We start from the raw sequence: 25,859 nt of genomic DNA on the forward strand, positions 1-25,859 counted from the left end.
CTGGATGGCATCCCTGACTCGATGGACATGAGTCTGAGTGAACTCCAGGAGTTGGTGATGGATAGGGAGGCCTGGCGTGCTGCGATTCATGGGGTCGCAAAGAGTCGGACACGACTAAGTGACTGAACTGAACTGAACTGAATGTACATGTTTCAGTGCTATTCCCTCAAATCCCTCACCTTCTCCCACAGAGTCCAAAAGTCTGTTATTTACATATGTATTTCCTTTGCTGCCCTGCATGTAGGATCAATACCGTCTTTCTAAATTCCATATATATGCATTAATATACAATATTTGTCTCTTTCTGACTTACTTCACTCTGTATTTTAGGCTCCAGTTTTATCTACCTCATTAGAACTGACTCAGATGTGTTCCTTTCTATAGCTGAGTAATATTCCGTTGTGTATATGTACCACACCTTCCTTTTCCATTCATCTGCTCATGGACATCTAGGTTGCTTCCATGTCCTGGCTATTGTAAATAGTGCTACAGTGAACATAGTGGTACATGTGTCTCTTCCAGTTCTGTTTTCCTCAGGGTATATACCCAGCAGTGAGATTGCTGGCTCATATTGTAGTTCTATTCCCAGTTTTTTAAGGAATCTCCACTCTGTTCTCCATAGCAGCTGTACCAGTTTGCATTTTCACCAACAGTGTAAAAGGATTCCTATTTCTCCACATCCTCTCCAGAATTTATTGTTTCTAGATTTTTTTATGATGGCTATTCTTACCAGTGTGAGATGGTACCTCATTGTGGTTTTTATTTGCGTTTCTCTAATAATGAGTGACATTGAGCATCTTTTTATGTGTTTATTAGCTATCTGTATGTCTTCTTTGGAGAAATATCTGTTTAGATCTTTTTCCCATCTTTTGATTGGGATTGTTTGTTTTTCTGGTGCATGAACTGCTTGTATATTTTGGAAATTAATTCTTTGTTAGTTGTTTGATTTGCTATTTTTTCCCATTCCAAGGGCTGTCTTTTCACCTTGTTTATAGTTTCCTTCATTGTTCAAAAGCCTTTATGTTTAATTAGGTCCCATTTATTTTTGTTTTTATTTACTTTACTCTGGGAGGTGGGTCATAGAAGATCTTGCTGTGATTTATGTCAGAGAGTGTTCTGCCTATGTTTTCCTTTAAGAGTTTTATAGCTTCTGGCCTCACATTTAGGTCTTTAATCCATTTTGAGTTTATTTTTGTTTATGGTGTTAGAAAGTGTTCTAGTTTTCATTCTTTTACACGTGGTTTACAAGCTTTCCCAGCATCACTTATTGAAAAGACTGTCTTTTCTCCATTATATATTTTTGCCTCCTTTGTCAAACGTAAAGTGTCCATAGGTGCATGGATTTATCTCTGGACTTTCTATTTTGTTCCATTGATCTATATTTCTGTCTTTGTGCCAGTACCATACTATCTTGATGACTATGGCTTTGTAGTGTAGTCTGAAGTGAATAAGGCTTATTCTTCCAATTCCATTCTTCTTTCTCAAGATTTCTTTGGCTTTTCAGGGTCTTTTGTGTTTCCATACAAATTGTGAAATAATTAGTTCAAGGTCTGTGAAAAATACCTTTGGTAGCTTGATAGGGATTCCATTGAATCTGTAGATTGCTTTGGGTGGTATACTCATTTTCACTCTATTGATTCTTCCAATCCAAGAACATAGTATATTTCTCCATCTATTTGTGTCACCTTTAATTTCTTTCATCAGTGTTTTATAGTTTTCTGTATACAGATCTTTTGTTTCTTTAGGTAAATTTATTCCTAAGTATTTTCTTTTTTTCATTGCAATGGTGAATGGGATTGTTTCCTTAATTTCTCTTTCTGATTTTTCATTGTTAGTGTATAGTAATGCCATGTACATATGCGCATTAATTTTATATCCTGTGACTTTACTGATTAGCTCCAGTATTCACTGATTAGCTCTAGTAATTTTCTGGTGGCATCTTTAGGGTTTTTTATATATAGAGAGGATCATGTCATCTGCAGACAGAGTTTTACTACTTCTTTTCCAATCTGTATTCCTTTTCTTTTTCTTCTCTGATTGCTGTGGCTGCTGCAGCTGCTAAGTCACTTTAGTTGTGTCCAACTCTGTGCGACCCCATAGACGGCAGCTCATCAGGCTCCCCCATCCCTGGGATTCTCCAGGCAAGAACACTGGAGTGGGTTGCCATTTCCTTCTCCAATGCATGAAAGTGAAAAGTGAAAGTGAAGTTGCTAAGGCGTGACCGACTGTTAGTGACCCCATGGACTGCAACCTACCAGGCTCCTCCATCCATGGGATTTGCCCGGCAAGAAAATGGAGTGGGTTGCCATTGCTCTCTCCGTTGCTGTGGCTAGAACTTCCAAAACTTTTGAATAGTAGTGGTGAGAGTGGGCACCCTTGTCTTATTCCTGGTTTCACAGGAAATGCTTTCAGTTTTTTGCCACTGAGAATAATGTTTGCTGTGGGTTTGTTGTATATGGCTTTTATTATGTTGAGGTATGTTCCTTCTGTGTCTACTTTCTGGAGAGTTTTTATCATAAATGGGTGTTGAATTTTGGTAAAGGCTTTCTCTGCATCTTTAGAAATAATCATATGGTTTTTATCTTTCATTTTGTTAATATGGTGTATCACATTGATTGATTTATGAATATTGAAGAATCCTTTCATTGCTGGAATATAGCCCACTTGATCATGATGTATGATCTTTTTAATATGTTGTTGAATTCTGTTTCCTTGAATTTTGTTGAGGATTTTTGCATCTATGTTGATCAGTAATATTGGCCTGTAATTTTCTTTTTTTGTGGTATCTTTGTCTGGTTTTGGTATCAGGGTGATAGTGGCTTTTGTAGAATGAGTTTGGGAGTTTTTGTTCCTCTGCAATTTTCTGGAGGAGTTTGAGTAGGATAGGTGTTGGCTATTCTCACATTTTTGGTAGAATTCAATTTGGTAGAATTCTGATCCTGGGCTTTTGTTTATTGTAAAATTTTTGATTATAGTTTCTATTTCTATGCTTGTCAATTGATCTGTTCAAATTTTCTTCTTGGTTCAGTTTTGAAAAGTTACAGTTTTCTAAGAATTTGTCCACTTCTTCCAAGTTTTCCATTATATTGGCATATAGTTGTTCATAGTAATCTATTATGACCATTTGAATTTCTGTGTTGCCTTTTGTAATTTCTGCATTTTCACTTCTAATTTTATTGATTTGAGTCTTCTCCCTTTTTTTCTTGATGAATCTGGCTAACAGTTTGTGTGAGGTGATATCTCATAGTTTTGATTTGCATTTCTCTAATATGAGTGATGTTGAGCATCTTTTCATGTGTTTATCAGCCATCCATATGTCTTCTTTGGAAAAATGTCCATTTAGGTCTTTTTCCCACTTTTTTTTTAATATAAATTTTTAAAATTTAATTGGAGGCTAATTACAATATTGTATTGGTTTTGCCATACACCAACATGAATCCGCCATGGGTGTACACGTGTTCCCCATCCTGAGCCCCTCTCCCAACCCCCTACCATCTCTCTGGGTCATCCCAGTGCACCAGCCCCAAGCATCCTGTATCTTGCATTGAACCTGGACTGGCGATTCATTTCTTATATGATATTATACATGTTTCAATGCCATTCTCCCAAATCATCCCACTCTCTCCCTCTCCCACAGAGTCCAAAAGACTGTTCTATACATCAGTGTCTCTTTTGCTGTCTCACATACAGGGTTATTGTTACCATCTTTCTAAATTCCATATATATACGTTAATATAGTGTATTGGTATTTTTCTTTCTGGCTTACTTCACTCTGTATAATAGGCTCCAGTTTCATTCCCCTCATTAGAACTGATTCAAATGTATTGTTTTTAATGGCTGAGTAATACTCCATTGTGTATATGTACCACAGCTTTCTTATCCATTTGTCTGCTGATGGACATCTAGGTTGCTTCCATGTCCTGGCTATTATAAACAGTGCTGTGATGGTTTTCCCACTTTTTGATTGGCCTGTTTTTCTGGTATTGATTTGGATGAGTTGCTGGTAATATTTTGGAAATTAATCCTTTGTCATTGTTTCATTTGCTATAATTTTCTCCCATTCTGAGGGTTATCTTTTCACCTTGTTTATAGTTTCCTTTGCTGTGCAAAAGCTTTTAATTAAGTCCCACTTGTTTATTTTTATTTCCATTACTCTAGGAAGTGGATCATAGAGGATCTTGCTGTTATTTATGTCAGAGTGTATTCTGCTTATGTTTTCCTCTAAGAATTTTATAGCTTCTGGTCTTACATTTCGGTTTTTAATCTATTTTGAGTTTTTCTTTGTGTGTGGTTATTAGGAAGTATTCTAATTCCATTCTTTTACAGATGACTGTCCAGTTTTCCCAGTACTACTTATTGAAGAGGCTGTCTTTGCCCCATTGCATATTCTTGCCTCCTCTGTCAAAAATAAGGTACCATAGGTACGTGGATTTATCTCTGGGCTTTCTATCTTGTTCCATTGGTCTATAGTTTTGTTTTTGTGCTAGTACCATACTGTCTTGATGACTGTAGCTTTGTAGTATAGCCTGAAGTCAGGAAAGTTGATTCCTCCAGCTCCATTCTTCTTTCTCAAGATTGCTTTGAGTATTCAGGGTCTTTTGTTACTCCATGTGAATTGTGAAATTTTTTGTTCTAGTTTTGTTGAAAAATGCCATTGGTAATTTGATAGGGATCACACTGAATCTGTAGATTGCATTTGGTCATGTAGTTATTTTCATAATATTGATTCTTCCAACCAAGAACATGCAATATCTGTCCATCTGTTTGTCAACTTTGAATTCTTTCATCAGTGTCTTAGTTTTCTGTATACAGCTCTTTTGTCATCTTAGGTAGATTTACTCCTAGATATTTTATTATTTTTTGTTGCAATGGTGACTGGGATTGATTCCTTAACTTTTGATTTTTCATTGTTAGTTTATAGGAATACAGATGATTTCTGTGTATTGATTTTGTATTGTGTGACTTTGCTAATTATAATAATTTCACTGATTAGCTCTAGTAATTTTCTAGTAGTATCTTTAGGGTTGTCTGTGTATAGTATCATGACAAGGAAGACACCTTCTTATAGGCTTTCCTGAAAATCAGCTGCACCTGCCTTTTGTATTCAAAGTACTTTGTACCAGGTGCTGATACAGTGAACGAAAGTTACACATTTGCTTACATCCACTCTTAGATATTGTGTGTGTGTGTGTGTGTGTATGCTACATACCATAAAACTTAAAGTGTAAATGTTAATGATTTTTATTAAAATTGCTGAGTTGTGTAGCCATCATTATAATCCAATTTTAAAACATTTCCATCTTCTCATAAAGTTCCCTCATACTATTTTCACTTGAGCCCTGATGCCGCCCCAGTCATAGGAAACCATTGACCTGCCTTTTGACTATAGCTTTGCCTTTTCTGGACATCTCATATACACGAAATCAAGTAAGATGTGGTCTCTGTGTGTGAATTCTTTTGCTTGAGGTTCATCCATATTATAGCATGCACCGCTGTCTCTTTTATTGTTGTGTAGTATTCTACTCTGCTTTGCTTATAATTATTTTCTATTGTATGGCTATACATAAGAACTGAAATATAGCTATGCCACATTTTATGTGTTGATTCATTTGTTAATGTCTTATTTGTTATGTATTTATGTTGTTGGACATTTTGTTTTTTGTCTATTATGAAAACGGTGCTGTGAGTATCTGCATGCAAGTCATTGTATGCCCAGGTTTTATTCCTTTTGAATAGATTCATAGCAGTGTAATTGTTGGACCACATGTCTCATCTTTGATTCCTTGAAGGCAGGAACATTACATTGAAGTTTTTAGTATTGGCTTAGTGGTTGGTCTTTGAATTGGCTCCTCTAGCATGCCTGCCACACAGTGGGTCGGGCAACTGATCAACAGGTATTTAGGACATAATTTGATGTTCTGTGAACCCTTGTTTGGTTTTTATGCACACTATATCTCCTGTTACGCCCACTTGGAAAGAATTATTTTTATCTCTATTCTTTGCAATGCTAGCAAACAATCCTAATGGTTTTGGATGATTTAGATTTGTATTTCCAGCATAACTCCATGTATACTCAAAGACAGTATGTGGTAAGACATACTCTAAGACAATGCCACATTAATAGTAACAAAAGCTATGGCCTATTTACACTGTGTATGCATATTATTCTGTTGATTTATGGAGAGGGTATAAAAGATGAATAATATAAACTGTCTTTTATTCAAGTAGGTTGGATAGAGTGAGGAAAGATTTTTGGGTGTCTGATGTGTTCTGTATGAACGGTTTTGTTCTGATGTTAGCTTGTCTGTGACCAAATAAAGTTAGTATGTCTGTGACCAAATAAAGTAAAAAATGTTTCCCTACCAAAGTATGGTTTCATTTTAACTGGGCAACGGAAGCCTGACATAAGAATACTGGATTCTTTGCACTAAAGCAAATGCTATAAAGTTACTAATGCTGTTAAGAGCCAGGTACTGCCAGTTTATAGAAATTAGCTGAAGTTCTAAGAAAAAATACACTCAAAATTCAGGCTCTTATTTTACTTGCCAAACTAATCATAAATTTTGACTTACATCAGTTTTCATTTATAAATTACTCTCTTCCTCTGTTTGAGTGTAGCCTATATTCTCTACATAGCTTGAAGAAATGTGTTAATTTTCCTGTGGGTGTTAAGTGAGACAGGTTCCTTGTACAGTATATTTGACAAAACAAAGGGTATTGGACACATGGTAGAACACATGTTTTTGAGAAGGAATTATCATTGTTAAATGTGTAAGTCAAAACTGATATGGTTAAATTGATTAGGTTAAATGAGATTAGGTCAAAGGCTTGACATAGGATGCTCAACACTGGCTCATTTAATCTAGTTAGGAGCTTCATATTAATAATTTCTCAGTAACGTTTAAGAGCATGGACTCTGGAGCCAGATGTCCAGTATTTAAAAACAAACAAACAAAAGACAGACCTAAAAAATCCTGCTTAACCACTTGCAAGCTTTGTAACCTAGGTAAGTTGTTTAAGCCACAGTTGTCTCATATAAATACAGTGAGCTTATAAGAGGTCTATAGTAGCACTTTATAGAGTTTCTAAGTTTAAATGAGGTAATATATTGAAACATGATCCCTGGCGTAAAGTAAGTGCTCAGTTAATATAAAACACAAATTTAAAAACAGAAAAGCAACCCCAGTTCCCTTGGAATTTGTAGACTAGAGCCATATTCTCTGATGTGGTAAACAGCCTCATTACAAAGATTTTTCATTCAGATTTCAATAAAATGGGTTAGCAGCTATGAATCAGGTGTTTAAACTCTGAGCTTGTTCCCTTTTTATGAAATGGAGTTATGTTCCTTAGCATTTGTTTTTATTTCATTTGTTTATTGGGTAGGTGAGGATTAACTGCTATATGTGAAAGTATTCTACAAATGTAAGGCTAATACTTGAAATGAAGAGTAAAGCAATAATATGTATACATACTAGTAAGACACTGGGAAGGGAGGCTTCTTACATACTTTTGCAAATGACTGAAGGTAGGAATAGTAATTTTCTTGTTCATATTTGAACTTCAATATTTATCATAGAGTGGGTACACAGCAAATACTTGGTACACATATGACAGGTAAGATAGACTTGGTTTTGACATTGTAATGCCTTTTCCTTAGGGGTGGAGGTCACATGTAGAGAGAAGAGTATTTATAGGGAAGTTTGTCGGCTCATCCAGTTTACGGATATGATTGGACACATTATGCTTTTGGAAATACCGTAAGTTGTACAGAATAACTGCTTTACCATTTGACCCCTCTTGCCTTTACTGTCTATAATATGCAGTATTGCTGTGTTCACCGCATGTTTACGTCCTTTTTTGGAGAAAGAATTGATGTTAATTTAAGTAAGGTAAGAATCTTGATGAGCTAATCAGTTTGTTTACATAAAATAGCATTTTCATGGTAAAGACTGTTAGGTTTGGAAAAGGCTTGAATGAGTTCTTCCTTCCCTTAGTACCCTTTGCAGTAGTTGGCACATGACCGTTTGAGGCACAGATGGGACAGTTCTTGGGTCTTTGGTGCCAGGGTTAAGCTCATTTTGAATTTATGCCGTATTAGCATGTAAACCTGCCACATTGACATTTAAATGTCCTCTTTAGCAGTGTAAGCTCCCTGAAGTGATAACTCTACCTTCGATAGAAGAGGGAAGAAAAGCAGCAGGAAAAGTGAAACTGCATGAGTTCTACAAAAGCATGTTGGAGTCATATAATGAAAAAGCAGATTTTTTTTTATTATGATGTTTCTCCATATTTGGCATTGCTGTAAATGGCTAACTAACATTTACTGCCAATTCAGTACAAATGTGTGGTTTGGTAATACCAGAACAGCAAATTTAAATGAAAAATAAAAGTTAAACATTTCCACACAAGATTTTACAGTCTGACATTTCACTGCGTAGGTAAAAAGACACTTTTTTTTTTTAAACTACATATTATTATTCAGCATGAATAAAAAACTACAACTTTTATTTTTTAAACAGGAGTCACTGGTTTTAATTTTTACACATTTTAAAATTACTGTGATAAAAAATAATGAAAAAGCTTCTTAATAATGCCATACACAGTATAATATAGATTTGTCCCCATTATATAGCATTTGTTTAATATACAAAATAGAATATTGACACACTTGAATCTATATGTAGTTAAGCAAGTTATTTGAGGAGGGTATTTTCATACAGCCTTTCGTCAGAAAATAAAATCCTTCTTTCAGGCATTTGCTAGAGAGAAGCTAATCCTTTCCCAAAAACCGGGTCACTAATCCTTGGTGGACCAGGCTGACTGACCATAGTCTGGAAAACGATAAACTTCCATTCCAAGTGGTTAACATGTCCTCCTTCCACTCTTAGTTTCTCTTCTAATTCTCAAACCAGGCACAGAAAAACACATTCATATACAGCTGCAGTCCTTTCAGTGATCTAGCAAGATCAAAATCTTACTGAGGGCTGTCTGTCACAGTTCTTAACTTTTGACAGATCAAAGTATAATAATGATGTCCATTCCATGGTGATGTAGTTTTAGGATATTTAACAGAGAACTAAAATGATAAGACTTAATGATAACTGGTTGTATTGGTAGATATGTAAAATTGGAGTTGCTCATTCTCCCATTCCTCAATTCTGAAGTGAGCCTGGCTTTCCTTTATATATGTATCCAGAGCTCATCCTATGCTAAATACAAAGTTCTTCATAGACACTAATCATATGTTTTCCTTTTGCTGTGTTATTTTTTTTTCCCCCAGGAGAAGGCAGGTGCACTTTTAGGTTCCCCTCACATAGTTTTAGACAATTGGGTATAAATATATATCCCCAAAACACTTGTCTTGTATCCTATAGCAAGACCTAAAAACACAGAGAGGGTCCCTTTTTCCACCAGTAATTAAAAATACTTTTCAGGATTTGTTGTGACTCATCTATGCATGTCACCTGTCACTAAAGTTACTATACACTTCTATAGTTTGGGATGGCAACATACCAAATATATAGAAAATGAAGCTCCTTTCAGATAGCACCATAGCTTTCTTCACTTAAGTCCATAATTACACTCACACACAATTAAGGTAAATTTCTTCTTTCCTACATTTTCTAAAAGGTCACGGCTTCTTTTTCCATTTAATGTACAGCTTCCTATAGTTTCATGAATGTCAGTCCATTTCCTTTTAACAACAAAGTGCACTTGTCTTTATTCATTGAGCTCGATTTTTTGGGAGCCAAGGTTGTTGGGGCTAAAATTAAGATTAATGTGTGGTACGCCTTCTGATTTTAACCAGATAATACTCTATAAATGATTAATAATTTATCTTTCAGAAGCTCTTTTTGAAACTTAACACTATCACTGATAATATTCAAGCAGTATTTCTTAGGCACCAAAAATTTCACATCCAGCTGGGTTACAAATCATTTTAAAATACTTTGAGATCAATTTAAAGAATTACAAAAGGAGTATTCCCTTTTTAGAGAGCATTCAAAAAGCAAATGATTACATTTTTATTAAATAACCTCCAAATACTGAAAAATAACAACATTCAAAAAGCATTCAAAGAAAACATAAACATGTCCTCATTTTATTAGGAAATGAACTCTTATAGTATAGAAAGGAATTAGTGTATTATTGGCAGCCTATGAGATTCTGCACTATTTACATATTGCTGGTACCTCTATGCATATTATTGCCAAACTGTTAAACTGTTGGGGAGGCTGTATGTGATGGTGCCTGTAAGTGTGTAAGCACCACCTTTCTGTCCTGTTAACACACTTTAGCGCAAGGGGAGATTTAGTAAACTAAACCTGTGCAGACAGACGCACTGTTGGAATGAAGAGGGTGGTCATTCTGGGAGGCAGAGGATTACTTCCTCTCCAATCTGAATGGGAGAGAGCCTCAATAACCTTCATGGTGCACAGGGCCAGTCTCCAATTCTCTCTTCCTCTAGAGCAAACCTGTTTGGTTTCTGAGACCATTGCTGCCTGTATGAATGCTTGCACACGTTATAAATCATATAGGTTATCCATCAACATTTCTTTGACCCCTACAAAAAATATATAACATGTCATGATAAAACAATCTCATCTAAAAATCATTCTTATTTTACACTATACAAGCTATTTTACAATCATTTTAATAAATTGCATGTAAAGCTGCAGTAGCCCTTCCCTTCCCAGATTAGTGAATACCAATATGATATATATCTGAAACTATAACTAAATATAAAAATATATTAGAAGTTTCATATTTTTAATATTAGATTTTCCATTTTCTATTACACAAATAATTTGGCCACCTTGAATAGAAATCGGATTTCTTGTGGCTTAGTAAATGTAAGTTTTGAGTTTACAGAAAGTTGGTAAGGTGCACAAAGAAAGGGCTACTACAGCTTCTATCTTGTTTAAAATGATAATTCTCAACAGTGAGAAGGAGAAATTCACGTGACTTTCATTAAACTCTATGGCACACATAAGGCTGTGAGGGATGTATAGTTTTATGAACATGGAAGTCTGACATACAGTTCTAAATCAGAAAAATCAGTAGCTGAGCTTTCCTGTATCCCCAGGAAAGAAAGACCAATTGGTGACAAATGGGAATGTGAAAATGGGTGTCTAGCCACTTTTGCCATATTAGAGATTTTTGGGAGGGGGTAAAGTTTAGTGGGAGGAATTACTTGGACTGGTTAAAAACACTCAATTGTGTTTCAGCTGGTTATCTGGAATTATAACTTTTAGGAAGTTTTACAAACTACAGCAGAAGGTCCTGAAAGACAGTTTACCACCTTTCTTCCCATCTAACCATTGCAGAGATAGGTAGGGCGTTAGGTACAAACAGGGCCTCTTGATAGTTTTTTTTTTTTTTTTAATTAGTCTTTCGCAATCCACGGTTTACCCAGCAGGTTACTGGACTAGGTGCTCTACACCAGTTAGGACGGTTAATTTGCACAATCTATATAATTCTCCACTGAAGCAAATATATACAAAATGTGAGCTTTTTTGACAAGAAAACTGGAGATTTGAGTCAATTTTTGTGGTCTTCTGATAGCTAACTGCCATCAGGTTAGAAGCACCGACCCATTTTCACACAGAAGATTAATGTTTAGAGTTCAATTAGGAAAGCTATGAACTAGCTGCCCATCTTAAACAGCTGTACAATAACTTGAATACAAAAATTATGTAAGAAAAAATGAGCAAGCGTAGTTCACTGAATATAAAGGAAATTGTTAAAACCAGACAGTAATAGCTATAAAAGGCACAACTTCCCTTTTCTGATATACACTTGTAAACTTTGTTTCAGGTTTCCATGCATAAATCAAAAAAATGCTATCCTAGCTAAACAGGGGAAATATACCAACAAAAAGTCTAAAAAATTTTGTCCAGCCAACTGTGAAAAGTATGAGCAGAAAGTTTATCACACAGACTTCGGGCACTGGTGGTTTAGGTGCCATCCTTCTCTGAAAGTGGAGCTTATACACCCACGTTATTGGCTCTAATTTCGGGGATCCACCAACTCTCACTTTCTACGTTGCCCATCACTGAAAAGTGACAGCTCAACTGCTTCTGTTGCCAAGTCTTGGCCCTCTTTAAACCACATGTAGTGCATATTCAAAACAAAAACAAAATCCAGACAAAAACAAAAAAGTAAAACTGCTACAGGACAGATTGATAGTTTGTACAATAAAAGCTATAAATTCAACCTTCTTTAAGGCAACCTTTCTTATTAAGGCAGTCACTTTTGATGAAACAGAAGTTTTTTGATATTTCCACTTGAATATTTTGGTATCTGATTGGTGATGATTTCAGCTAACATCTCTGGGAATTCAATACTCATAGTCTTATCCAAAAATGTTTGGAAGCAATAGTTAAGAAGATTTTCAACCACCTGCAAGAGAAGATACAGTGATGATCAGTCTTAAGAACTTAGCAGTAGAGACATCTCATGCTTGTTTTGCCCCTCCCCCCCCACACACTTTTTTAAAAATTTCTGACCTGGAATATACCAATCTGCTGGAATTGCCCGGGTAAGAAAGAAGTTTACTTAAATAAAATGAGCACTTGGTTACCAAAGACATTTTGAATTTCTTAAATTGTATATAGAATTACATGGAATTAAGTGTTTCATGATGAATTGTGATACCACAGTATATGAAGGACACATTCAAACTTACTGGATAAATTCATACAGAAACAGGGAATTATACCTTTTAAAAAAAAGTGCCATTACATTATGTACTAGTATTTTGATGTTAGATGCATATGACTAGATGAAATGGTATTTCATAATTGACTTTAGGAGAACTGTGTGCCAAACTGAACTTCACAGTCTAAAATTAAACCATGACCAAAATCAATGAGTGGGGGGACCCCAAAACTATTGCTATATAATTATATACACTAATCAGGACATACTTTATGTCTCAGGAAATTCTTTTGATACTTGGATTTTTTGTTTGATACTTACATCATGCATGGAGTCCAAGAGTTTTGTCAGTTGATAAAACCGCTGCCAGTTCTGACTGGAGTTTCCTTCCCTCTTGACAATGGCTTTTCCTAGCTCTTTGATATAGGTCATTCTAATTTCATCAAATAGTTCTTGACTCTTCAAGCCTTCCTTGGGAACTAAAAGATTAATTGTAATAAAGAATTTTCTTGTGATAACTTTTCATACATACAAATAGGACATTTATCAGTAATAGATCATTTCATGTTTTACACTGTATTTAATGCACTCTTAAAATATAAGCATTTTGAAGGATTATGAAACTATAGCCACATGAGAATATGGGATAATAGAAAACTGGAGGATGTAACTTTGGGTTTATCATGTTGTTTCTCATCTGTAAATGGATCTAGTAAACACCTTCCTCCTTAGTTCACAAAGCTAGTTTGAAGACCAAACAAATAATACACTGATTGTCATTCTGCCCTTGAGTTTAATTCTAGTAAAGACATAGGTGGCTTCAACAGTAGTGTTTATTCCACCAATTACATCTTGGAATATCTGTGATATAACCAATTAGGACCTTAAAATCAGCATGCAGTACATTTTATTAATGTGTAAACATACTGAGTTGATATGATTCTAATCTAAAAACAAACTTGATTTTTTTATGTGGTTTATATGTATACTTTACTGGGGAGCAAATATCTGCCTTTCCTTATGTATAGAAATACAGAAAATACCTCATGGATCATAAAATTAGTATAAGAGTACTCTTCAGGAAACAATACTAGGAAGAAGGACTGTGAACAGAGGATTAAGATTAATCATAGTTTCACTTGGTCTTGCAGAGATTATGACTTGTGGATACTACATTTCTTAAAGTGTGCTCCAAGGAACTCTGGTTCTGTGTTAATAATGATTAGGGGGAAAAGGATTTGATGATCAGAATTTAGCAAAACTAGATGTTTCAATACCAAGTTAGGCAGATTTCTGGATTTCAGGACTTCTTAGAGCTATAATTATGCACTCTCCAGGGATCCCATGGACTGGGGCCTGTCAGGTTCCCCTGTCTATGGAATTCTCCAGGCAAGAGTATTGGAGTGGGTTGCTATTCCCTTCTTCAGGGGATCTTCCCCACCCAGGGATTGAACCTGGGTCTCCCACATTGCAGGCAGATTCTTTACTGTGTGAGCTACCAGGGAAGCCCACTCTCCAAGGAGGGGGAACAAATCCTTTTCCAAACGTAAACTTCATTTCTACTGACATCTTAGAAAATGCTAGAACAGAGGAAAAGCAGTGTGTTTAGGATAAGTCTTTTTAATTCTTACTTGCCAGGTGGACTTCAGTATAACCTCCCTGAGCCCTTGTTTCCTACTCCTTTCTTCCTCAGTGAGTTAAATATATTTTTAAAAATTTATTTTTTAAATTTAGATGTAATTAGTGTGTAACACTGTATTAGTTTCAAGTGTACACATGATGATTCAGTATTTGTATATACTGCAGAATGATCACCACAGCAAGTCTAGGTAACATCCATCACTGTAAATTGTTTCAAAACTTTATTTCTTGTGATGAAAGTTTTAAAATTTACTGTTAGCAGTTTTCAGATATACAATATCATATTATTAACTATAGACACCATTACATCTCCATGACTGGAAGTTTGTACTCTCTAAACCCTTCACTCATTTCTCTCATCCCCCAACACCCCCACCCCCAAACACACAGACCTCTGGTATTTGTTAATTTGTACTCTGTATCCATGGGCTTTTGTTTTTAGATTACATGTACAAGTAAGATGTATGTGGTATTTGTCTTCTTTGACTGATTTCACTTAGCACAATGCCTTCAAGGTCCATCCATGTTGTTGCAAGTGGTGAAGTTTCATTTTTTTCTTATGGTTGAATAATATCTCATTGAATCATCCATCAGTGGACATTTAGGTTGTTTTCATATCTTGGCTATTATAAATTATTCTGCAGTGAACGTGAGGGTGCACGTATCTTTTCCAGTTTATTTCTTTGTATTCTACGGTTAAATACCCTGAAGTGAAATTGCTGGGTCATATAGTAATTCTATTTTTAATTTGCTAAAGAACCTCCATACTGTTTTCTGTAGTGGCTGCACCAATTTAAATCCCCTAAAGAGTGCACAGAGGTCTTCTTTTTCTCCACACCTTTGCCAATACTTTTTGTCTTCGGATGTTTTTATTAATAGTCATCCTGATTGATGTTAAGGTGGTATTTCAGTGTACTGTTGATTTGCAAGCATTTCCCAGATGACTAATAATGTAAAGCACCTTCTTATATACATATTGATTATTTGTATGTCTTTGTGAGATACCTGTTCAGGTTCTAAGCCCATTCAAAAAATCCGGATATTAGTTCTTTTGCTGTTGAGTTGTATGAATTCTTTTATCTGTAGATATTAACCTCTTATCAGATACATGATTTGCAAATACTTCCTCTCATTTGGCAGATTACCCCTTCATTTTGTTGATGGTTCCCTTTGCTGTGTAGCTGTCTAGTTTGATATAGTCTCGTTTGTTTACTTTCGTTGCCTTTGCTTTTGATGTCTGAGCCAAAAAATCAACCTCAAGACTGACATCAAGGAGCTTACTGCCTATATTTTCTTCTGGGACTTTTATGATTTCAGAACATATATTCAAGTCCATATGATCCATTTTGAGTTAACTTCTGTGTATGGTGTGAGATGGTAATCCAGTTTCATTCTCTTGGATCCAGTTTTCCCAACATCTTTATTGAAAAGACTGCCCTTTTCCCATTGTATATTGTTAGTTCCTTTGTCATTAATTCATTGATAATACATATATTGTGGGTTTACTTCTTGGCTCTCAGTTGTGTTCCAATAATCTATGTGAATGGGCCTGTGCCAGTACAGTACTGTTTGGATGACTACAGCTTTGTAATATAGTTTGAAACCAAGATGTAAGTTCAGCTTTGTTCTTTCTCAAGTTTGCTTTGGCTATTCTGGATTTTCTGTGCTTCCATACAAATTTTAGGAATATTTGTTCTATTTCTGTGACACATGCCATAGGAATTTTATAGAGATTGCACTCTATCTGTTGATTACTTTGAATAGTAAGGACATTTTGACACTATTAATTCTTCTAATCCATAAGCATGGACTGTCCATTTATTTTTTGTTTTCTTCAGTTTTGTTCATCAGTGTCTTACAGTTTTCATTGTGCAAGTCTTTTGCCTCTGTGGTTAAATTTATTCCTAGGTTTTTAAATTCTTTTTGATGCAGTTGTAAATGGAATTGTTTCCTTAATTTCCCTTACTGCTAGTTTGTTTGGAATGCATTGAGATGCAACAGATTTTTGTAAATTGAATTTGTATCCTGAAACTTTATTGAATTTACTAGCTCAAACAGTATTTTTTGATGTCATCTTTAGGGTTTCTCTATATAAAATCAGATCATTTGCAAACAGAGTTTTACTTCTTAAAAATGTTTTTTTCCTAATGGTTTTACTTCCAGTTAAACAGGCAGTAATAATTAGAATACTCAGGATGTGCCGACCCCAATTGGAATTTTTACTTCTTCCTTTTTGATTTGGATGCCTTTTCTTTCTCTTACTTAATTGGTCTGGCTAGAACTTGGTTGACTAGAAGTGGCTAGAGTGGGCATCTTTGCCTCATTCCTTATTTCAGAGGAAGAGCTTTCAGCTTTTCACTATTGAGTAATGATGTTAGCTCTGGGCTTGTCATATATGGCCTTTATTATGGTCAGGTACTATACCTGGTTTATTGATATTTTCTATCATAAATGGATGTTGAATTTTGTCAATGTGTTTTCTGCACTTAGATTTTTATCCTTCATTTGGTTAATGTAGTATATCAGTCTTACTGGATTTTGATTAGGATTAGACCAAAAACAACATATGAAAATATTTTGATTCCATAAAGCAAACTTGACACCTTTAGGATATCAGTGTTAGTGCAAATGAAGGCCACTTACTCAGGAGTGTTAGACCTGTGTTCAGAGTGGGTTAATTTTTACACATTATTATATTACAGGTAATCTAGTTATTGCTGATTTTTAAAGTAATGATTTCTTATTAATAACTTTCTTCCCATGCTGGTTTTCCTCATTGTAAAAATTAGGTGAGAAACCTATTCAGTATTTATATTTAGAAGACTTTCATCCATCCCAAGTTACCACAAATATTCCTTGGGATTTTTGCTTTATGTTGTTTGGGGCCATATATTCAGAATTATTTTTCTGGTGAGTAGAATGCTTTATGTAGTGAAATCTCTAAATATAGAACTGTTTTGGGGGGGGGGCCTTAGTGTTTATTTTTATAGTAATATAGCTGCTTCAGATTGCTTTTGGGTAAAACAGTGGTCAGCAATGGCCCCTTCCTACCTGTAGCCTGTTTTTGTAAATAAAGTATCATTGGAACACAGCCACACCTGTACTCTTTGAGCATCATTCATGACCATGTTCATGTCACAAGGGGCAGAACTGAGTATCTCTGACAGAGATTGTATGCAACGCTGAAATCATTTACCATCTGGCCTTTTACAGAAAGTATGCCACGAAGGCCATATACTACACTATGCATAGTATATCCTTTTACCTCAGCTACTCAACATCCATATATATATATATATCCTATAAATAGCAGAGTTGGATTGTTTTCTTAAAACTAGTCTTGCACTTTCTGTATATTTTTATCTTGGAGCATTTAGTCCATCTACATTTAATGAAATTGCTGATATATTTGAACTTATTTGTACAATCAGTGTATTTGTTACTTCCTCCTATCATGCCTTTGTTTATGCTTCCCCTCCGCCCTCAACTTTCTCTCATTTCTTTTATTCTTTTGCTTTTTCTTACCATGTTCTCCCCCAAAGTCCTCATGGTTTGATAATGTACTTTGTATACTCTTTAAGAAATTTAAACACTCATCTTTAACTTTTCAAAGGCTCCTTTTTTCTTCTTTGCCTATATGTAATTATTGTGTAGTTCTATTTTATAACTTCCCAAAGACATTATTACTGTTATTTTACAGTTAGTTTAAATGTATCTAAATATTTGCCACTTTCTTTATTCTGTTTTCCATCAAGATACTACTTTCCCGTAGCCTAGGTATATCCCTTAATATTACTTTACTGAGGATCTGTGGTGGCAAATTCTCTTTTGACCTTCATTAAAAAAAAAAGACTATGTATATTAGGCCTTTCAAATTTAAAGTGATTGTTTGAGATATCTACATTAATCTCTACCATGTTTGTAACTTATCTATTCATTTTTCTTATTTCCTTTTTCTGCCTTTTCTAGTCTGAGTATTCATGTGATTCTGTTTCCTCTTGGTGTATCAATTATGACTTCCTTTAAAAGTTGTTTTTAGTGGCTGCCCTAGAATTTGAAATATACATTTATAACTAATCTACATCTTCTTTCAAATAACACTTCAGTATTTTTATAGGTACTGTAGGTACCTTAAAACCTCATCAGTGGATGTTGAATCTATCATGGGTGATCTTTTTCTTTTAACGGTAAATAGTTCACTCTACTACTTTCCTGCTTGCATGATTTCTAATGAGAATTCTAATGTAATTTATATCCTTCCTTTATAAGGAATGGTAAGCTGTTTTCCCCTCTGGCCTTTTCCTTTATTGTCTTTAGTTTTCTGTAGTTTTGAGTACAATATGCCTAGGTGCAGCTTTTTTGGTATTTATCTATCTTTCTGGATATTTTCTGAGCTTTCTGGATGTGTTTTGCTGTCTGTCATTAATTTTGGAAATTTATCAGCATTTATTGCTTCAAATATTTCTTCTCTTCCTTTTCCTATCTCTCTCAACTGAGATAGGAAGGTAAAGGGGACTGGAATTGCCTATTTGCCCTTTCCCCTAGGATAGAAAGGGGATCTTCTCTGATTTTCATCATTAGAATTTGATGGGGTTTCTCAAGGTAAACTGTGAACTGTGGGGGGGAACCCCTGAAGACTGGGTCTTCAGAGTTCTTATATAGTGAAGTGAAAGTTGCTCAGTCATGTCCGACTCTTTGTGACCCCATGGGCTATACAGTCCATGAAATTCTCCAGGCCAGAATACTGGAGTGGGTAGCTGTTCCCTTTTCCAGGGGATCTTCCCAACCGAGGGACTGAATCCAGGCCTCCTGCATTGTGGGTGGATTTTTTACCAGCTGAGCCACAAAGGAAGCCCAAGAAAACTGGAGTGGGTAGCCTATGCCTTCTCTAGCAGATCTTCGTGACCCAGGAATCAAACCAGGGTCTTCTGCATTGCAGGGGGATTCTTTACCAACTGAACTATCAGAGAAGCCCTGATATCAGGGTTCTTAACACTCCAGCTATTCCTTACTTGGTCTTCAGAAATACATCAAAGATACCGTAAGTGTTTCTGCATTACTGGGTCCAGTAGCTTCTGTTTCCAGGAAACTGATCTTGGCTGTGGTCCTCTGTATTTGCCTGTTTCTCCAGATTTTGATGTTAGTGGTTTGTCCTGTGACCTTACTTCTCAGATGGATCTTTAAAAAAGTTATTGTCAGTTTGCCTAGCTTTTTCTTATTTGTGAGGATGGGAGCAATAACTGCAAGTTGTTTAATTGTGAGAGTTTAAATTGGAAATCCACTCTCTTTTTTCAGTTTTTCTCCCCCCTTAGCTTTTTTAAAAAAATTAGTTCACTTTCTTCAATTGCTGCTGTTCTGGAAAGTTTCCAGCCATTATCTCTTTGTATAGTATCTTTTCACCTTTCATCTTGGATCTTTGATTATAAGACGACCATATGAATGGGTTACTAATGTGTTGTTAATGATCTGCTAAGCTGGTCACCACTGGTTGCAGGAAGCTTTATTCATTTACATCATTGTGCTATGAATGAATGTTATGTTTCTTATGTTATTATGATGTGAAAAGAGTTGTGAAGTACTGTTTTAGACTTTCTCTCTCAATCATGCCTCTTATCTTTGTTCATACATATACACAAATGCACATTAAAAATGTCTTCTGGCTAACGTCTTTAGATGTATATTTCAGTTTAAATGTCTCTACAAATATGTCTAATCTGCCTTTAGATCCATCTTTTTTTTTTTTCCCCCCAATTGCACTTGTCTTTAAATTTACTGAATATACTAATTTACCAGTCTTGGCAACTACCCTCTAAGAGAAAGCTAGCTTCAAGTGCAGCTCTTCTCTTCAGGTACCTGCCTGCATGTAGTGTTAAATTCTTTAAGTTCAGCATATCTTAATGGAAGGTTAGGACACTTCTAGTGTTCTGTCAGGGTAGCAGTCTAATTGTATCTTAAGATACATATTTTCATCCTTCTAAGCACCCCCCCCCCTTTTTTTAAACCAAAAGGTTAGTATCTTGGCATTGACCTGTACCTGGATATTATCAACCCTAATGATTGATTATCAGAAATTTCCCTGTTTACTTCAACAGTATCAAGCTCACTGCTTTAACAAGGGTACTGTTACAGGTAACCTTAAAAAATTAGCTTTTTTAAAATGGGTTGTGGAAAATTTTCTTACTTTGGAATATCACTAATATTCCTTAAGTCCCATGACATTAAACAGCAAAAATAGTATGAAAGCATTAAGGTTGATGTGTGGTTTGGAAACACTTAAATAGATATAGTCATGTAGTCATGTAAGGGGCTTCCCTGGTGGCTCAGACAGCAAAGAATCTGCCTGTAATGTGGGAGGCCCGGGTTTGATCCCTGGGTAGGAAAGATTCCCTGGAGGAGGGCATGGCAACTCACTCCAGTATTCTTGCCTGGAGAATCCCCATGGACAGAGGAGCCTGGTGGGCTACAGACCAAGGGGTCAGTAAAGAGTTGGACACAACTGAGTGATAAAGCAGTCATGTACACCATCTGTAGATTATTTAGCCACTTTGAAACCACAGTTACTAATGGAATGAAGGCTTTAAAAAATTGGAACGCTATTTATATGAAAGAGGTATTCAGCTATCAACTCCGCATCTTATAAAGTTTATAATGCCTGCTGGTTCACAGACCTTCTTTCATTAGTTGTTGAAAATGCCACATTTTTACTAATATAGACAAGATACTTGGTATTTTCCAGAAGTTTTCTAGTTTGCCTTTGCTTGCTGAAAGTAGTCTCACTGAAGTTCATATACCAATTTATGTAAACTTTCAAGATAGTGTTGTTCCTTTCTAGATAAAACACCTCTGTCCACAGTCCAGCTCCAGTGCTGCATTAACCTTCTTTAATAGTACTCAAGCTTACTTTTTGTAGGTCATCCTTTTCTTTCATAATTTCTTTCTTGTAAAGTAATTTTTATCGGGAGTATAGTTGACTCACAATATTCTTAGTTTCTGCTGTACAGCAGAGTGAACCAGTTATACATGTAGCCACTCTTTTTTTAGATTCTTTTCCCATACAGGTAATTACAGAGTATTGAGTAGAGTTCCCTGTGCTGTATGGTATGTTATTATATTTTATATACAGTAGTGTGTATATGTTAATCCCAAACTCCTAATTTATCCCTCCTCTCCCACCTTTCCCCTTTGGTAACCACAAGTTTGTTTTTGAAGACTGGGAGTCTGTTTCTGTTTTGTAAATAACTTCATTTGTGTGTAAGCAATGTTGTTGTTGTTCAGTTGCCCAATTGTTTCTCACTCTTTTTGACACCATGGATTGCAGCATGCCAGGCCTCCCTGTCCCTCATCATCTCCTGGAGTTTGCCCAAGTTCATGTACATTACATCAGTACATGTAATGTACCATCCAGCCATCTCATCTTCTGTTGCCTTCTCCTTTTGCCATGTCATCTTCTGTTGCCCCCTTCTCCTTTTGCCTTCAGTCTTTCCCACTATCAGAGTCTTTTCCAATGAACTGGCTCTTCACATCAGGTGGCCAAAGTATTGGTGCTTCAGCATCAGTGCTTCCAATGCATATTTAGGGTTGAATTCCTTTAAGATTGACTGGTTTGATTTCCTTGCTGTTCAAGGGACTCTCGAGTGTTGTCTAGCACCACAGTGTGAAAGCATCAATTCTCTGGCACTCTGCCTTCTTTAAGGTCCAACTCTTACAGTCGTACCATGACTACTGGACAGACCATAGCCTTGACTATATGGACCTTTGTCAGCAAAGTAATGTCTTTGCTTTTTAACACTGTCTAGGTTTGTCTAGCTTTCCTGCCAAGCAGCAGTTGTCTTATGATTTCATGGCTGCAGTCACCATCCACAGTGATATAAGCAGTATCACGTGATATTTGTCTTTCTCTGACTTACTGTGTATGACAGACTCTGGGTCCATCCATGTTGCTATAGATGGCATTATTTTGTTTGTTACTTTTTTTATGACTGAGTAATATTTCATTGTATATATGTACCACATCTTATTTATCCATTTCTCTGTGGATGGACATTTAAGTTGCTTCCAGGTTGCTGGCTATTATAAACAGTGCTGCAGTGGACACTGGAGTGCTGCATGTATCTTTTGGAATTGTGGTTTTCTTTGGTTATGTGCCCAGGAGTGGAATTACTAGATCATATGGTAGTTCTCTTTTTAGTTTTGAAAGAACCTGTATACTGGGGCTTCCCAGGTGGTGCTAGTGGTAAAGAACCCGCTTGTCAATGCAGGAAATATAAGAGATGCAGGTTCAATCCCTGCCTTGGGAAGATCCCTTCGAAGAGGGCATGGCAACCTACTCCAGTATTCTTGCCTGGAGAATCCCATGGACAGAGGAGTCTGGAGGGCTACAGTCTACAGGGTTGCAGAGTTGGACATGACTGAAGCAACTCAGCATGCACAACACATGCTGTTCTCCATAGTGGTTGTACCAATTGATACTCCTACCAACAGTGTAAAAGGGTTTCCTTTTCTCCACACCCTCTCCAGCATTTATTATTTCTAAATTTTGATGGCCATTCTGACTGATGTGATACCTCATTGCACTTTTGATTTGCATTTCTTTAATAATCAGTGATGTTGAGCATCTTTTCATGTGCTGTTTAGCCATTTGTATGTCTTCTTTGGAGAAATGTCTGTTTAGAGCTGCCTATCTTTTGATTTAGTTGTTTTGTTTTTGATACTGAGTTGCATGATTTGTGTACTTTGGAGATTAATCCCTTGTTCACTTCGGTTGCAAATTTTTTCTCTCATTCTGTGGGTTGTCTTTTTGTTTTGTTTACGGTTCTTTGCTGTGCAAAAGCTTTTAAATTTAGGTCCCATCCATAATTTCTTATACATAGTATAAGAAATATGTCATTGGATTTAATGTATTATTAGTCATTGTATAACTAAAATTTTTGACTAAGTAACTGAGTTTGAGCAAGCTCCGGGAGTTGGTGATCGACAGGGAAGCCTGGTGTGCTGCAGTCCATGGGGTCACAAAGAGTCAGACACGACTGAGTGAGTGAACTGAACAGTGTTGTATAGAAAAATCATTCAAGCTGGCATGCTTTCTCTGTGTCTTCTGTAGTGGAAGTGTAAAAAGTTGTAGGAAGGAAGAAGGCTATAGATATTCCAGATCAGCAGTGACTTCCTCCTTCCTGCCATGTGGTTCATATACCTCTCCATTTCTCCATGATACTTATCTATCTTATTAATCTTAACCTTTCTAAAATTTTACATTTATGAAAATCTAAAGTACCAGGAAATAGTAGAGGTATAATTATTTAGTGCTTTGTATACAAACAAACCTTTATTTCTAGACTTCTATGTTTTATGTTTTTGACATATTTCAGAAGTCAATTTTAGAAGAGAATAGGTGTTCCACCAACCTGAAGAGAGGAGCAGTAAGGTTTTCATACAGAGATACTCTTCGTAAGATACCTGAAGCCTGTTTAACTCAGAGGAAACATATAGCATATGTTTACATTGGTCATACATGCAGGGTAAAGCCATTCTCTGCCTGTGGAAGACAAATATCAAGTGTTTGAGTTAAACAGAAGTAATTCTTGTTCTGCAAAAAAGTACTTTTCTGTTTGATTTTGCAAAGCATTCTTAACTCATCTACCTATTGCAATTAACGTGAATTCCCTCTGATCTGAAGTTTGGAAAGCTTTCCTTAAGTATTTAGAATTTATTCCTATAGAATCTATTATCAGTCATTCATTTAAATCAAGCTTTTATGGTAGTATTTGAATATGAGCAGTTAGACAACACAGTTTTAAATCTTACCCAGTTGAAAATCAAATAATTTTTTTTCATAGCACTGCATTCTAAAGACAACTGTGTGTGATAATGTTTACAGTTAGGTAGAGGGTCAGAAATAAAACTTGACTCTAGGCTTTCTGATACCCAAAAATCTGCCTCTGACCAATGTTATGTGACTGAATATTCTTCCGACTAAAGGTACTACAAAATGAATTTTCAGTTAGGGTTCTCAACAGTTAACGATCACAACTACAATTTTCAAGTAGATCTCTCAAGTTTCCTAACTTTTTAAATGACACACAGAGCCTGAAACTGTGTCTCTTCATGGTTTAAAATAAGATCTGTTTTTTAATTTTTTGACAAAAAGTGACCTTGGACTTAAGAAAAAAATAAAAGGTTATTATCCCAATGGCATAAGGAGACAAGAATGGGAAATAGAATGCCCACTTAAAAACTATTGTTCTGTAAGCCATCCATAAAGTTGAACACTGAGAAAAAATTTCTGTAACTCCTACTTTATGTAAGAAATACCAGGTTATGCTATCATGGTTTAAATCTAAATTTGAGTACCCTCCCAAATAAATACTGAGTCAGATTAATTTTATGAAAGAAGATATGTTGGTGTTTCATAACTCTATTCACACTTTTATTCCAATTAATGACTTCAACTTTCTTTTTAGACAGTGACTATAGACATTGTCAACATGGTTTTAACTTCTAAAGTAAACATGGTCAGATTCTGAAATGAGCAGCAAGTACTTAAGAGATTCAAAGGTGTTTAAGCTTACATATAAGCTATATATTTTTAATTAAATTTAATCAAAAAACTTAAATCTTCTTAAGCCATGGCACGGCAGATTGAGCAGTCCTTTTTTGGCAATGGATGGTCAAGGTGCCATCTGTCTTTGAAGTGGACACCTGAAAGTATGTGTGGACAGCGGGCCTGGTCAAGCACATGCAGTGCCTATTAACTGAAAATTAACAGAATTAACAGAATGCACAGAGTTTGATTGCAGTACATATTTCACATGCCTCTTGTCATATTTCTTCTAACCGTGAAGACTGGTCTTTTCTCCTTCCCGTCTCACTCAGTTACACCCCCTCCAAGAAGCCACTAGTGACTCATCTGAAAAAGACCTCTGTCTAGTAAAAACTCAAAATTATTTTGATGGTTACCTGTGTCTCCCCAACTAGAGTGTAAACAGTAAAGTTAGGGAACCCTGTTTGTCTCGTTCTCTGCTAGTACGGTAGCAGGCACATACTAGGAGTGCGGTACTTGATGTTCCCCTGTAATCCGTTTTCCTCTGTTTGAAACCGCCCCTCTCTCCTCCCAGCGCTGGCTTCTTCATGCTCCTAAAACAAAGTCTATCTTATGGCTTTTAAGATGCTGCTTGACTTGGTCCCTGTCCACTTATCTAAACTCGGAGAAAGTCCTTATTGGCTTTCTCTCAGTTCCTCACATATGCCAAGGTTGTTTGTCAGCCTTTGTAGTCATCTCTTCTGCCTGAAATGCCCTACCTCTCCTATAAGCTTGTTCTTTTGTACTATTCAGTGCTCAGATATTTAGAGAGGTCTTCTATAGTACCCCACACTATAATGTTATGGCTCTCTGAAATAAATTTGGTCATTTGTTTGGTTTTCCTCATCTGCATGTTAGCAGAGCCTTACGTATTACAGCTCAAGCTCTTAAAAACAGTGACACTTGGTAAATCCTCAAATATGATTAAATGAACACTGTGCTGGGAAACTTAGCCAGCAAGTTTAACTCAGCAGTTAAGCCT

General features: G+C 35.9%; 1 protein-coding gene across 1 annotated transcript in view; it reads right to left on the reverse strand.

Moving 5' to 3' along the window:
- Positions 1-8,244: 8,244 nt before the first annotated feature.
- The window catches only part of NR3C1 (nuclear receptor subfamily 3, group C, member 1 (glucocorticoid receptor)), a 121,427-nt gene continuing 103,812 nt past the window's right edge, over positions 8,245-25,859 (reverse strand). The window contains exons 8-10 of the mRNA XM_010850446.1: positions 23,703-23,833; positions 12,982-13,139; positions 8,245-12,402 (exon numbers count right to left, since the gene is read on the reverse strand). Of these exons, the coding sequence (XP_010848748.1) occupies positions 12,250-12,402; positions 12,982-13,139; positions 23,703-23,833 (442 nt within the window). The 3' untranslated portion in view covers positions 8,245-12,249. The remainder of the gene's footprint in view (positions 12,403-12,981; positions 13,140-23,702; positions 23,834-25,859) is intronic.

The sequence above is a fragment of the Bison bison genome, unplaced genomic scaffold (assembly GCF_000754665.1).
Source record: "Bison bison bison isolate TAMUID 2011002044 unplaced genomic scaffold, Bison_UMD1.0 scf7180017864291, whole genome shotgun sequence".
NCBI classification, from domain to species: Eukaryota; Metazoa; Chordata; class Mammalia; order Artiodactyla; family Bovidae; genus Bison; species Bison bison.